The sequence below is a fragment of the Protopterus annectens genome, chromosome 10.part0, assembly GCF_019279795.1.
Source record: "Protopterus annectens isolate FY-2018-M chromosome 10.part0, PAN1.0, whole genome shotgun sequence".
NCBI classification, from domain to species: domain Eukaryota; kingdom Metazoa; phylum Chordata; order Ceratodontiformes; family Protopteridae; genus Protopterus; species Protopterus annectens.
The window spans coordinates 1,610,577,839-1,610,590,784 of NC_056744.1; the positions used below are offsets into that span (position 1 = coordinate 1,610,577,839).

The 12,946-nt window shown below is 39.7% G+C and overlaps 1 protein-coding gene across 3 annotated transcripts in view; it reads right to left on the reverse strand.

Annotated features, from left to right (window-relative positions):
* The window catches only part of LOC122813790 (major vault protein), a 402,121-nt gene that overhangs the window by 46,733 nt on the left and 342,442 nt on the right, over positions 1-12,946 (reverse strand). For all 3 annotated transcript variants that reach the window (XM_044086295.1, XM_044086296.1, XM_044086297.1), the window contains exons 14-15: positions 4,586-4,702; positions 3,144-3,270 (exon numbers count right to left, since the gene is read on the reverse strand). In XM_044086295.1, coding sequence (XP_043942230.1) covers positions 3,144-3,270; positions 4,586-4,702 — 244 coding nt within the window. The remainder of the gene's footprint in view (positions 1-3,143; positions 3,271-4,585; positions 4,703-12,946) is intronic.

Here is a 12,946-nt window from a genome sequence, read left to right on the forward strand (position 1 = left end):
CTGCGTGATTCTTCCAGTATATGTTAAGAGTATTAAAATCTTTTGACAAATTATTACCAATAGAGAGGTACCCAAAATTAAGGAAGTTTGGACTTAAGATGTGCTCAATGCTCAGGAGCACATATTATTGCAAAAGCACATTTTCAATGATGAAGTTCATTAAATCAAAGTACAGATGTTCATTGACACATAATTTTCTTGCAAATTTACTGCGATTGGCAACTACAAGCATCAATAGTGATATATAGCTGCTTTAGTAAACGAAGCTGAACTACCGCAGAGCTCTCATTAAAGTGAAGAGGTTGAGAGGTATGATGGTCACAAATGCAGACAGGATTTGGTCATAACTTTAAACAGAGGTGTGATAAGCACTCCAGAACAGGCATTCAATTTCTAAAAAGGACTCATTTTTTTGTGCATTTGAATCTAACGAGTTCCAGTGGTTCAGCCCTGTGACGAATTTCTTAAGCACGGAGCCAGAGGCTGCCAAGAAGAGTAAGCATGCTGAAGGAAACACTGACACTGCTAACAACTGAGTTATGAGGGCTAAATGCCAGCAGGTTTAATATTTTACTACAGCTAGAAAACTGGTCCTTAATGGAAAGACATTTGTTCTTTAAAAAAATTACTGCATCTTGTCTACTGCTTCAATAAAAAACTTTTATAAGCACCATGACTTTTCTTTCTTATGAAATTTTTGAAGTGCTTGCTAAACCTAACTAACGCCGTAGGACTCTCTCAAGTAATTTCAATATATGTACTGTATTTATTATTATGGATGCGGTCCTCAGATAAATCCTTTTTTTTTTCTTAATGCAGCCTTCGGATTACCTAAGGTTGGACAGCCCTGGTGTAGCTAATGAGGTTTAAAAGGCATGAACTTCTGTTCCTAGACAGCAAGTGTTCATCTCCTAACCTCTCAAATAAACAACTGATGTCTGAATCAAATAGTCTGGAATTTTACTTTATGTTGCAGTCAAGACAGAATGTTTAAACTAACACGACTATGCAAAAATAAATAAATAAATAGTTAAAAAAGGCAAATTTTGAGAGAAAAATCGCCAAGGACTCTAAAGACAATCATAAGACCTTCTTTAGCTATGTTAGAAACCTAGGAGGAAACTCCCAGATATGCTCAGAATTAGTTCAAAATGATGTGAAAATTACTGAACCTACACACATTGCTAACATACTGGCTGACAGGTTCAGTGCAAACTTCTTCCCTCCCCACAAGGAGAGCTATCTATTCCAGAGGATTGTAGCCCCCAAACATCTCCAACGCCCAGGTGAGAACTGCCCTCACTAAGGCAAAAAACACAGCATCCATGGGACCGGATGGTGTCCCCGGCTGTGTGCTTCATGAACTCAACGAGGAATTAAACCCACAGTTAGGACAGCTGTTTAATCTTAGCCTCACCTCAGGATACGCACCCAAGGAGTGGCGCACGCGACTGTGGTCCCACTTCATAAGGGCGGTGCCTCCACAGACCCTGGAAATTACCGCCCATTAGCTTGACAAGCCTTATCTGCAAAGCCATGGAGAGGATCATAATGGAACTCATAAATAAAGACATAGGGAACTTGCAGACTTTGGATCCAACCCAGTTTGGCTTTGTCAAAGGCAGATCCTGCCTCTTAAACTTGGTTGACTTTTTCGAGACAGTCACCAAGGTCATTGATGAGGGAAGGCAGTCCATACAGCCTACCTCGACCTGGCAAAGGCCTTCAACACAATACACCACTCAGGTATCATCGAAAAACTCATCAGCTTGAATGTAAACCCATACATCACAAGATGGGTTGCAAACTGGCTAAGCGACAGAACCCACAGGGTCAGAGTTGCTGGAGCCATGTCAGACTCAAAGCCTGTCACAAGTGGTGTCCCACAGGGCTCAGTCCTGGGTCCACTCTTGTTCGGCATCTACTTTTCTGAAGTACAAGCAAACACAGGAGGGTTATGGCTGACAAAGTTTGCAGATGACTGCAAACTGGGCCATAGTCGAAAACACATCTGACACAGATATCCTCCAGAAGGGCCTCACAGAAACGGATAACTGGTGCCAGAGCCATGGCCTGAAGTTAAACGCCAAAAATGCATAGTCATACCCTTCGGGAAAAACAAGGTTACCCCTAGCTACCATATAGATGGCAATCCACTGAGCACAGAAAAAGTCATCAGGGATCTGGGGACCCAAGTTGACAGTAGCCTTCGCTTAACACTCATGTTGCTAAAGTAGTTAGGAAAACCTTCTATATCGCCCACCTGATCATGAAGGGATTCACATCTAGATCAAGGAGGTCATCGTCCCCCTGTACTCAACACTCATTAGACCTATGATTGAGTACAATGCCCGTTCGAATGTATCTGACCAGACACCTGATGCAGCTTGAAAGGCCCCAAAAGTTCCTCACCAAAAGGATAAAGGGTCTCAAAAATATGTCTTATGCTGCCCGACTGAAAGAACTCCAGCTCTATTCAGTCTCATACCGCTTGCTCAGAGGTGACCTGTGCCTGACATATAAGGCCATGTCAAACCCAGATTTGATGAATATGCTTCTCCTCAAAAAATCTAGATCCCTCAGAACCACAAGGGTGGGAGACTTAAACCTTGACACGGTTATAAATAGAACGTGCTGGAGGGACAGATTCATCACCCAGAGACTCCCTATGCTGTGGAACAAAATCCCGGTACATGTGAGGCAGAGCACCTCGCTGGCCTTGTTCAAGAGGAATCTTGACCAATGGATGGGAGATCGCAGATATACCCCAGGGATTACTTCAGTGTCACTGCTTGACAGAGGCACAGAAAAATGATAGGCATAGTTTTTATTCAAACTAAAGGGGTGGCGAAAGCCACATAACTATGGGCTAGGCTTATAAATGCCCTTGGGCAGATAGCCTAGTATGAACCTATGAACCTATGAACCTATAAAGCTGCACCTAGAAAATCCCTGAGATGCCTTTTTATCACAGGTTAAGGTGCTGGACTGCAATGGCATGAATCCTATCTTCACCCTTTTCACCAAAGTGAGTCAAGCCAGTCTGAAAAATGGCCATCCATAGTAAACCCAGTAGGGCTATTAAGGCAACAATCTGACAATACATCACATCCATGTCAACAAGTTAAATAAAAACTTCTCACCGTTTCAATTTCAAGTGCCTCTGCCTTCAGCTTGGCCTGTTGAACAGCTCCCTCACCTTCGATCCTGGCTGCTTCCGCTTTGGACTGAGCCTCAGCTTTAGCTGCTCCGGTGCTCTCCACGGCAGTACTAGAAGTATTAAATGTGTAGGTCAGGATTAAAATAGTCAAAAAGTTAGACTCTCACCTGGTACTGTTGTTCTATTACCCCATGCTTCAAATACATTATCTGACCAACTCTGTGGAACACTTCTTGCCTGTTTTTCATGTAGTGGTTACAGGAGTTAAGGGTAAAAAACTGGAAGTCACCTGAAAAGATTTCCTGTATCACCCTCCCACCCCAGTATGCTGGCTATTTGTATGGTCAGATTTCCTTCCACAGAGCTAGAAACTGTCTCAACCCATAAGTACTACTGGCTTGCAAGCAACAAACTAGGGTTAGTGTGTAGATTCTGAACTGCTGTTAGCTACCTCAACCTCAGACCATTTAGGTTTTAGGACACATAGGTGAAGTTTTTCCTTTTAATCTGTCATGCTTATTTCTCAGAAATATACTCTTTCTCCCTATGCTTTTAGCATCCACCACCATCCTTTCTGAGCCATTGTAATAGGACTAGGAAGACAGCTCCAAGGAGGGCACATGTTCCTCAAAAGGTCAACTGATGAACAAACACTAACGGATGCAAAGCAATGGTCAATGGCATACAGATATCAAATGGACTTTATTTAAAAAAAAAAATTATTTAGCAGGTAAATGTAGTACGCAACTGAGTCACCCTTTTCAGTCATGACAACTACACAGAATGAAAAGGTAAGTATAACAACATTATAAAAATTTACAAATAAACAATATGATACAATAACGGACAGCTAAACAAATAAGATATAAAATTATGCAGCTAAATAAATAATTAGATACAATAATGTATAGACAGCAGCAATGTATGTAATCAAACTTAGTACCGCTTACAAACAGATACGTACCAGGGAACGCTGCGTTCTCTATCCCCCCCCACCTTCCTTCATAGCCAGTCTTATGCAGTAAAGTATTTGAACAAGCAACACCAGTCAACCAGCACAAGCACCTATGGACTAAGCGACTAACGCAGCTTTCACTGCCAGTGCAGTTACACTGAACCAATACCCCTCCTTCTACAGCATGTAGTTGGTTCCAGCTGACCTCTTAACATGCATACTGACCTACACCTGCTCCCAAAACCAAACTGTTGGCATACCAACAATCACTAAATTCTCTAGGGCTTAATCACTGGAGTATCAAGGCACTTCAGAAACATAAAAACACATCAGTAGAAGTGGTATTTTTACACCACTTTCAATAAGGGAACTACTCTGAACTGAACTTGGGTATCAGAATAAACTCATCATAAATCCTTTACATTTTGTGTGCCATTTGAACTTTTCTGCATTTTTAAACTGGCGGGTACCTGAGAGCTTCAAGTTCTAGGAGTTCCTTCCTTGCTCTTTCTGCTTCAGCCTGGTCAGAGATCTTCTGACGCTCCAGACGGCCCCGGGCTTCCTGTTCCAGCCTCTCTGCTTCATGCCTACAAGGGAACAACACTGGTTAGCAATTCAGTAAAACCTAAGAATTACAGTGTCCCTGGTGGGATTAGATAATGGTGCAAAACGGAAGTACAGAAATAAAAACTGCAGTCTCTTTCCATGCTATTGAACCTTTAAGGCTCATCATACCCACATGGAAATCAAGCTTCCTGCTCAGACCTACAGATCTGTTTCAATCCTTCCTGCAGACATCTTGCTTCATACGAAATCTCTGTCTCCAGTAACTTTTAAACATTTTCCTGGACTAAAGCACACAAGCTCATCTTTTACAACTCTCAAGATTCCCCCAGTCAGTCCACAAAGGTAAGCTATAGACAACATGCTTCTTTATTAAATCACAGCCTTCGTTACAAAGTTGTATTGCTGAAATTCTTTCTACTGCTAAATCTACATTTTTAAGCCTTGTCATAAATGAGCTGTAACAAAGCATGGGTGTTCTCACCAAGCAGAAGACTATACAGTTTTTGGGTCACATGTAAACAATAGAAAAATGTTTATAACAGTGTTATAAAATAATTAATTACAAATACAGTACTGTTTCTTTAATGGAAGTAGAAGTGTTTTATTAAGTTGCATCTGTTGCTTTAAGGCCAGAAATATACAATCAGGTTTGTTTTAATGAGCTACTGAATGCAATATAAAACAGAGACAACATAAACTCAGTCAGACAACATTTATTCTTTGTGAAAGGGCAGTGGGTATCCACAGCAAGGGCTCCGAGAGAAACACTCAACCAGGAAGACCCTGAAAAAGAAGCTGTAAAGTGAGCTTACAGGCAGAATTCAGAAAGCCCTACCAATACAGTCTTGTTGCCAGCAGTATAAGTGAGTTACAGACATTTGCTGTGCATTTAGACAAACTACAGTGATTTGTTTTTTACTTGAAAGAACTTTGAATATTGTGGATGGTTAAAGCAGCGGAGACCACCAAAGAACTTTCTATGAAGTCAGCACTAGTACAAATTTCCACTCCTAATCTTCTCCCAGACTGGAGAAAGCTCATATCCCTTACTTGAAAAAAACATTAGCCTTGATGCTGTATGCACAACTCCACTTTTAATAAAGTCATAGTGTTCTTAATTTCCTTTCATTTGTCGTTTTTACACCCAAAAATGAGACATGTTTTTTCTCCTTCTATTCACAAAATGTAACTTTTCTGTTAAACATCTTGGTAAATAATATAGACATGTATAGATCAAACTGTTACAGACTGCTTTTTATCACTTTTTTTTATTCGCCCTCTGTACCAGTTTCTGTCAGTTTAGTATAAATATCTTGTCCTGTTTACAACTTCCAACATTTCAAATAGTCTACCTTGTATAATTGTCTCTTGTAACTGCATCTGAACTTTCTGTCAGCTTCTTGGGCTACATCAGAAAATAAATCAATAAATGTTTAGCATGCTTACTACAGTCAGCATCTAAACAGAAGATAATGTTTTCAAAGGTCTCTCCAGAAATCTGACGAAGAATAACCTATGTGCTTTTGTTTGACAAAGGACCAAGAGAAAAAGATGTTCACACTCTTGATAAGGAGAAAACTGCATTAGCCACAGTAAAAAGAAGTAGAAGCTGCTCCCTTTTAACTATCAAATGAAAACTGTCAGTAGCATATGTCAGATTTCTAATGTGGCCCTTCACTGTAAGGTCACCATCCAAGGTGGTCAAACAGTATGCACACACACATAATATATATATATATATATATATATATATGTATAATGTATGGAGTTCTTGCAAAAATAAAAAAATTTACGATCGCTCAACATGTGACAAGGAAGCAAGATGGCTGCCTCTTACAAGGAAGGGATAGAGGATAACCTACATGTAACAAGTGTTCAAGGGACCACACTACAAAGAACTGGCACTCAGAGCCATGATTTCAGAAAGAACCAACTAGCGATATTCCTGCCTTCACAATCAGAAATCTACCTAGTAAGAAGACAATATAAATTCAATAAATTGTTACTGGGTAAGTTAACTATTGTTGTGGACTCTTTTCAATCACCTAGATCATGAGAGTAAAATCATATGTACGTGTGGGTGTCTGTGGGTGTCTGGGTGCGCACACTACACTGGTAGCCTGGGATAGTTTCATTCAATGATGCTCACTAGATGTGTGGCAGGAGTGATCTGGAAAAGGGTCCTTCGCAGCACAGCATTGTGGGCAAATAGGGAAGGAACACAGAACCTAGGAAAGTGTTAACTGTCAGGCCAAGTCTTGAGTAATGAAGACGAATTCCAATCCCAGATCACAATGGTATTGTAATCAATCTGGAAAAGGTTTGCTTAGCCACTGCAAGCCCATTAATGCCTCCCTGTAGCAAATGAGATTAACAGTGCCCCAATCTTTCAGAATTGATGCATCTTCCACAGGTAAAATGTGAACTGGCATATCTAACATAAGGAGGACTCTCTCTTATCCCTGTATTCTGCTATAATAAAAAATCAAGAAGAATGATGTGATTTAAAGAACTCTGATATCCTACACAGTTTTTTCTGACAAAACGATACCTGATCCTTGTGAAAGGCAAAAACAGGGGTCTGTAGAAATAAAGCTCTGAAGTTCAGAGATCCTATACGCAGAGGTGATGACCATAAATCGTAATTTTAAAACACCAACTTCGGAGCCATCAAACCAGTCAGTCAGTCATGAAGCTCCAATTCTCAAAGAGGAGACAGATTCTTCAAAGTTGTGTAAAGGTGTAGAACCCTTTTAAAAAATTCCTAGCCAGCTGGTGCTGGACTACATTCCTACCCTTGTTCATGGTATGTACAGATGCTAAAGATGTGTAGCACGACCATGGAATAAATGTGACAAAACTCATACATGTCTCAGATGAATCAAGACCACATGCAAGATAAGTGAATGAGATGATAATGAATATATCTGTCCAGAGAGAGACCCTCTTTCACCTTCAATCTCTGAAACTGTAAGTGGAAAATCTGGTATGAGTACAAGAGCCATAAAGTGGAGTAAACTCTCTCAAGACTCCTTGGCTTAATGGGAGATATGTTTCTTGCACTGACAGGAACCTAAAACCATAACATTCTTATCAGTGCAAGGCAGTGAGGGTGAAACTCGTCTTTCCTCTGTGAAAGTTGTGATTAGGCATGGAACTTGGGAGAACAATGGAAAAAAAGCATACAGGAATGTTCCCCATCATGGAAAGGAGAACACATCCATCATCATTGCCCTTTATCCTCTTCAACTGAGCAGAAAAGGGACTTGTTGAAGACATTAACCAGACAGGAGTCTCAAATACTCAGCTACAATACAAAACCTCAGTGGTCCCTCAGCACAGACACTCTCCCCAATAACTGCATGATTCTGTCTCAGTCTGTGGTTCAGTGCATTTCACTCCATGACCAAAGCAGAAGGATATCTGGTCTCAACTCCCCTTCCAGAGCTCTGAAAGTATAAAAAGCTGCTGATTGCGCCAGCTAGTTCGTGTCAAGCCCTCAATGTGAGGGTTGGGGGGGGGGGACTGTTATTCTCTAAACAAGGAAGATACTCAGATAAACCTCCCAAACTGCCAGCTAAGTGTCTTCTGTTAGGATCGATGAAGGTTTCTGATTTAGGTAGTGAAGGGCTTGGACCAAGACTGGTGTTAACTGTGCATCACTATCTCATAAAATCTTAGTAACTTCTGCAGATGTTTCTCTAGGATCAACTAATTAATGCATATATTAAAGCCTTTATTCGTATTTACATTATTAGCTGTAAAACCATGTTGCATCCAAGTTATTGGAAAATAGTAGCTTAAAGCTCACATGACATGCAATACATCACAAGAGATATATTAAGTATTGATCTACATAGATATGCAAACAGCTTTAATTTTCATTTCTGTAAATATCTCAGGCAATCAAGCATTACGAACAGAAAATCCAGACATTATATGACAGCTCACTGTCAAAAAAGTATATATGCCAGTCTTGAAAGTTTACTGACAGACTGCAACATGTTTATAAAACAATGCACTTATTAACATTTATTGCATCTACTGTGTCACATAAAATCCGTTTTAAGTTCTATAATCTAACTGAATGTTGTGACTGTAAACATTAGTCTGGTTTTGCAAATCATGCTTGTTATTTATATCCTTTCAGGAGCACTTAATTGTAGGGATATAAACATATCAACTGTATTCATAATCTAATTTGTCAAAAGACTCAAGATGCTATTGGAGGTTAAAACAGATTCCAAACATAGCAGCTCGGTGACAAGGATATGACACCAAAAGGTCTGTCAGGATATGATGGCTCTGCCATCAATAACACCTTTTGGTCCGCTTTACCCACCATCTTCTGAAATGCTAAAGAAGCAGAGAAGATTATGGCTACCATAATGCCAAAATGGTACAGAAGGATCACAGCTCTGACCTGCTGCATCTTCAATCACGTTACCAAAGGTACCACTTCTTGGTCCTCTCCATAGGAAAGAATGACAGGCAATGAGGAGTGTTCAACTCTGCTCCAAATAAGGCAGCACACAAGAGGCGGGGAGGGAAATACTGGATGACTTCTACTTCCTATTGCAGGTCCTATAACTAAAGAAGCACCTTAGTCAAGATGCTGCCACGTTTCCCCTGAAATGGCTTCCAACAGCATGCTCAATAGATACGGAAATGCATGAAAAGACCTTCTCCCTCTCTTACAAGACCTCTGATATGATGGTTAGAAGACCTGTAAAACCTCTGGGTTCTGACCAAACACAAACATTTTGTACTGAAAATTATGTAAATCCAACGCTAACTAAATGAACCTCATTTACAGACTCATGCATAGATGTACTACTAACACCCATCATGACTGGAAACAATATCTAGCTGCTATCCAGTGGTAAGAACATGACTTCTAGGCAATTACCACCCAGAATATGACATGGATGCACATACTGAAATTGTTAAGGTCAAAGAAGGGGTAGAAATTTCAAATCCTCTTCAGAACAAGGAAAATGAGAGTATAACATAATTTTTACTTCTCTGAAGGAAGAAGAGATCCTTGGGAGTCTTGGCCTGCTCCAAGATTTATGTGGAGACTGCCTAATTTGAGTGGCATTCTTTCAGGTTAAGGATCTATGCTCTAAAGTTTGACTATCAATGACCACTTCTAGAACCCACCAGACAATGGTAAAGGCTCTTCAATGCAGGATGAAACTTGGAGAACTAACTTCCCACAGAAAGCCCCAGAACAGCAGCTCCAAGACTTGGGGGAGTTGTTTTCACTTAGGAAATGATAACCAGAACTGCCTAATACTTGTGAGCTCTCCTTATTCTGTGGAGAAGGAGGAGTGTCTTCTCCCTAAAGAAATAAGAAGGCAAAGACTGGGTTGAGGAACTATCAATCATCATCCAATGTGTTCCAACACCTATTTCTTCTTTGAGATAGCCTCAAAAAATCCTCGAGGCCTCATAAAAGAGGAGAAACTGGGATCAGAATGGCCTGCCTAAGCAAATCCTTTAAAAGTGAACATGTTACACCATATGAAGCACACACATCCCTAAATCTACTACCCAAATGCAAACATCAGCATGGTCAAATTACTATGGGTTATATGAAAGGCCACTGAAGAAATCATAGCGAGCTACTTTCTAGAGTCTCCTTGTTCCCAGATTCAGGTAGGTCTGTCAACTTTTCCCGTGTTTAGTCTACAGAGGAAGACAGAAACCTGAAGAACTGAAACAGCTGAAGGACCCAAACCATAATACAGCAGAGAAGAATAAGTTTTCCTGCCAGTTTTGCTCACAGATTTCTTACCAGGCAATAAAAGTGCAGTCATTTAAGTACACTTACCACAACAGTAGATGTTCAAATTGATAACTACTCCAATAGCCTTAAGTAATTCTGGATGTCCTGCCTAGGATCAAGCCAACCGGTCAGCTTCCAAAGCTATAGGACTCCTTCCATACACCTTATGGTGTGCACAACAGATTCAAATTAAAACCAGTAGCTATGGTGCCAAAACATCAGAGCTTTCATGCCTCAGAAGACAGGAAGGCAAGAGCCCTCCTAGACAGAAGCATAAAAACAAAGAATCCCACACTCTGGCAAAAAAATGCAGCAGTGACCTATTCAAACATCAACTGTTAAAGTTAGTTTATTTAAAAAGTGTACCATGTTCATCATTATCTCACTGCTAAAGTAGCCTTAAGCAATATGGGATGAATACCACAGTTATTAAGCAAGGAAAAAGGAAGCTGGATCAGAGTCCAGGATCTCTTGAAGAATAGTCCTAAAGACCTGTTCCAGACCTACAGAATGCTTGGTAAATGTATGCACAGATGACCAAGTTGCTGAAGCTAGCATACTTCTAGAGTCCACCCCTTTCCAAAAAGCCACAGAAATAGCCATGTGGCCCTGGCAGAGTTCCTGCTACAGCAATAGTATCAAAACACCAACAGCATGAGACAATCATTTGGAAATATTCTGTTTAGGCACAGACCATTCTTTTTTCTTACCTTCACATGAAACAAAGTTATCAATGCTAAATCACATGTTACAGCTTGTGCTTATACTTACACTAATTGCTATCTGTTCTTACCTGTATTCCCCTCCAGTATATGAAAAACAGCTTATATGCTCTCAGAAATTAACTTTTAGCCTTAAAAATTGCTCCGGCTTTTATTACCTGTCGCTGTAGTCAGCTTGTCTCCACGAAAACATAAAATGTACAGCAGCCCTCAGCTGGAAACTTCTCAACTCATACTGAACATTTACTTGTTAAAGGAAAACTTTTCATTACATTCAGTGTTCTTATTTATTTGCACGCACACACAAAAAATTGTTATTCGATTAAGCCAAGTGTCCATAATCTAGGCATTCACCTATGCAAAACGTAAGAGTAAACATATCAGCTTTGCATATATTATAATATGCATACTTTTGTACCCCATCCTCCACCTCAACAACCCAAGATTATAGCATAACTTAAACATGCTTTTGTCCAACCTTTCTTCTCTTTTTATATTGTAATACCTACATTTCTTAAAACTAAAAAAGGGACTTGTTTACTTTAGTATCTTCATCACCAAATAACTGAAAAATGCTTTACTATATAACATGCAGTTTATACCATGAAATATTTATACAAATACTATTAATAAAACCTGTTTTACTTCATTAATTTTATCCCTTTTCCTTAGGGTCCTTCCAACCATTAATGACATGAAGTAAGATGTATGCTTTTCAGTTCCCCACATGCTTTACAAAGTTAACAGAAGTCCAGTCTTCTCCACTCTTTTTTTGTAAAGGAATATTTCATGAATGTGATGGATGCTTTATAATCTCTCATTTATTTACCAATTTAAATGTTGCTGGTCTTCTTTCTGTTCATCGCCATCTCCCAATCCCAGACTCTGGTTCAAGTTCAAGCCAATCCTGATTCTTCTAGTCAACAACTGTGCATTTTTTCTGTCCTTCAAGCATATTCCTTTGGAAGGGTGGAAAATGTTTCACTGGCAAAATCTCCCTATACGCTTTACCATCAGAAGAATGAGAATCAAGAGTCCCCACCGTTTTATGGCTCACTTTTTGGGTAAATTATGTATTTCCTCCTTAGTCTGATCTGCATAAAAAAAAGACTGATTCTCCAAGAAAAATATTCTGAAGACAGCTGGATACAGTAGCTTGAATCTCATACCTGCCTCTCAACATTCCCTGATTGCTGAGACACGTTTGCTTTTCTTCTGCCTAGTGTACAGTGAACAATTTTCCACAAACTGTCTACTGTCTCCAGTTTTTAATACTTTTTCCTTCTGCAACAGTTTTGTCTGGATCAACTCTTTCTGCTGGTGTGATTGAATCTTTACTAATACAGCCATTGGCTGCTTTCTCATGGCCAGGTCTACATCATGAACATGATGTGCCCTTTCAGTTAACAAAATCATGCTGTAGAATAACAGTCCATTGCTTACTTGTGCTTTTATAAAATTAATACAGGTTTGCTTCTTCCAGTTTCTCTGGTACAGCAGGTTTACATGTGTGCTCTGTCCTCTAACATTTTTTTCGAAACAGCTCTTCTTGAGCAGTCTCATACTCAGCCAGCCTTCACTTAATTTCATCCTCTGATTTTTTGTTTTATCAGTTCATCTGAGCAGTTGTTTAAAGCTTCTTTCATTTTTTTTCCAGTCTTTTATACGAGTTGATATACTCCAATATACTCCTCTGATTTATTTTTCCCCCTCTAGATTACTAGAAGCCATGTCTTGCAACAAAGCTAGAA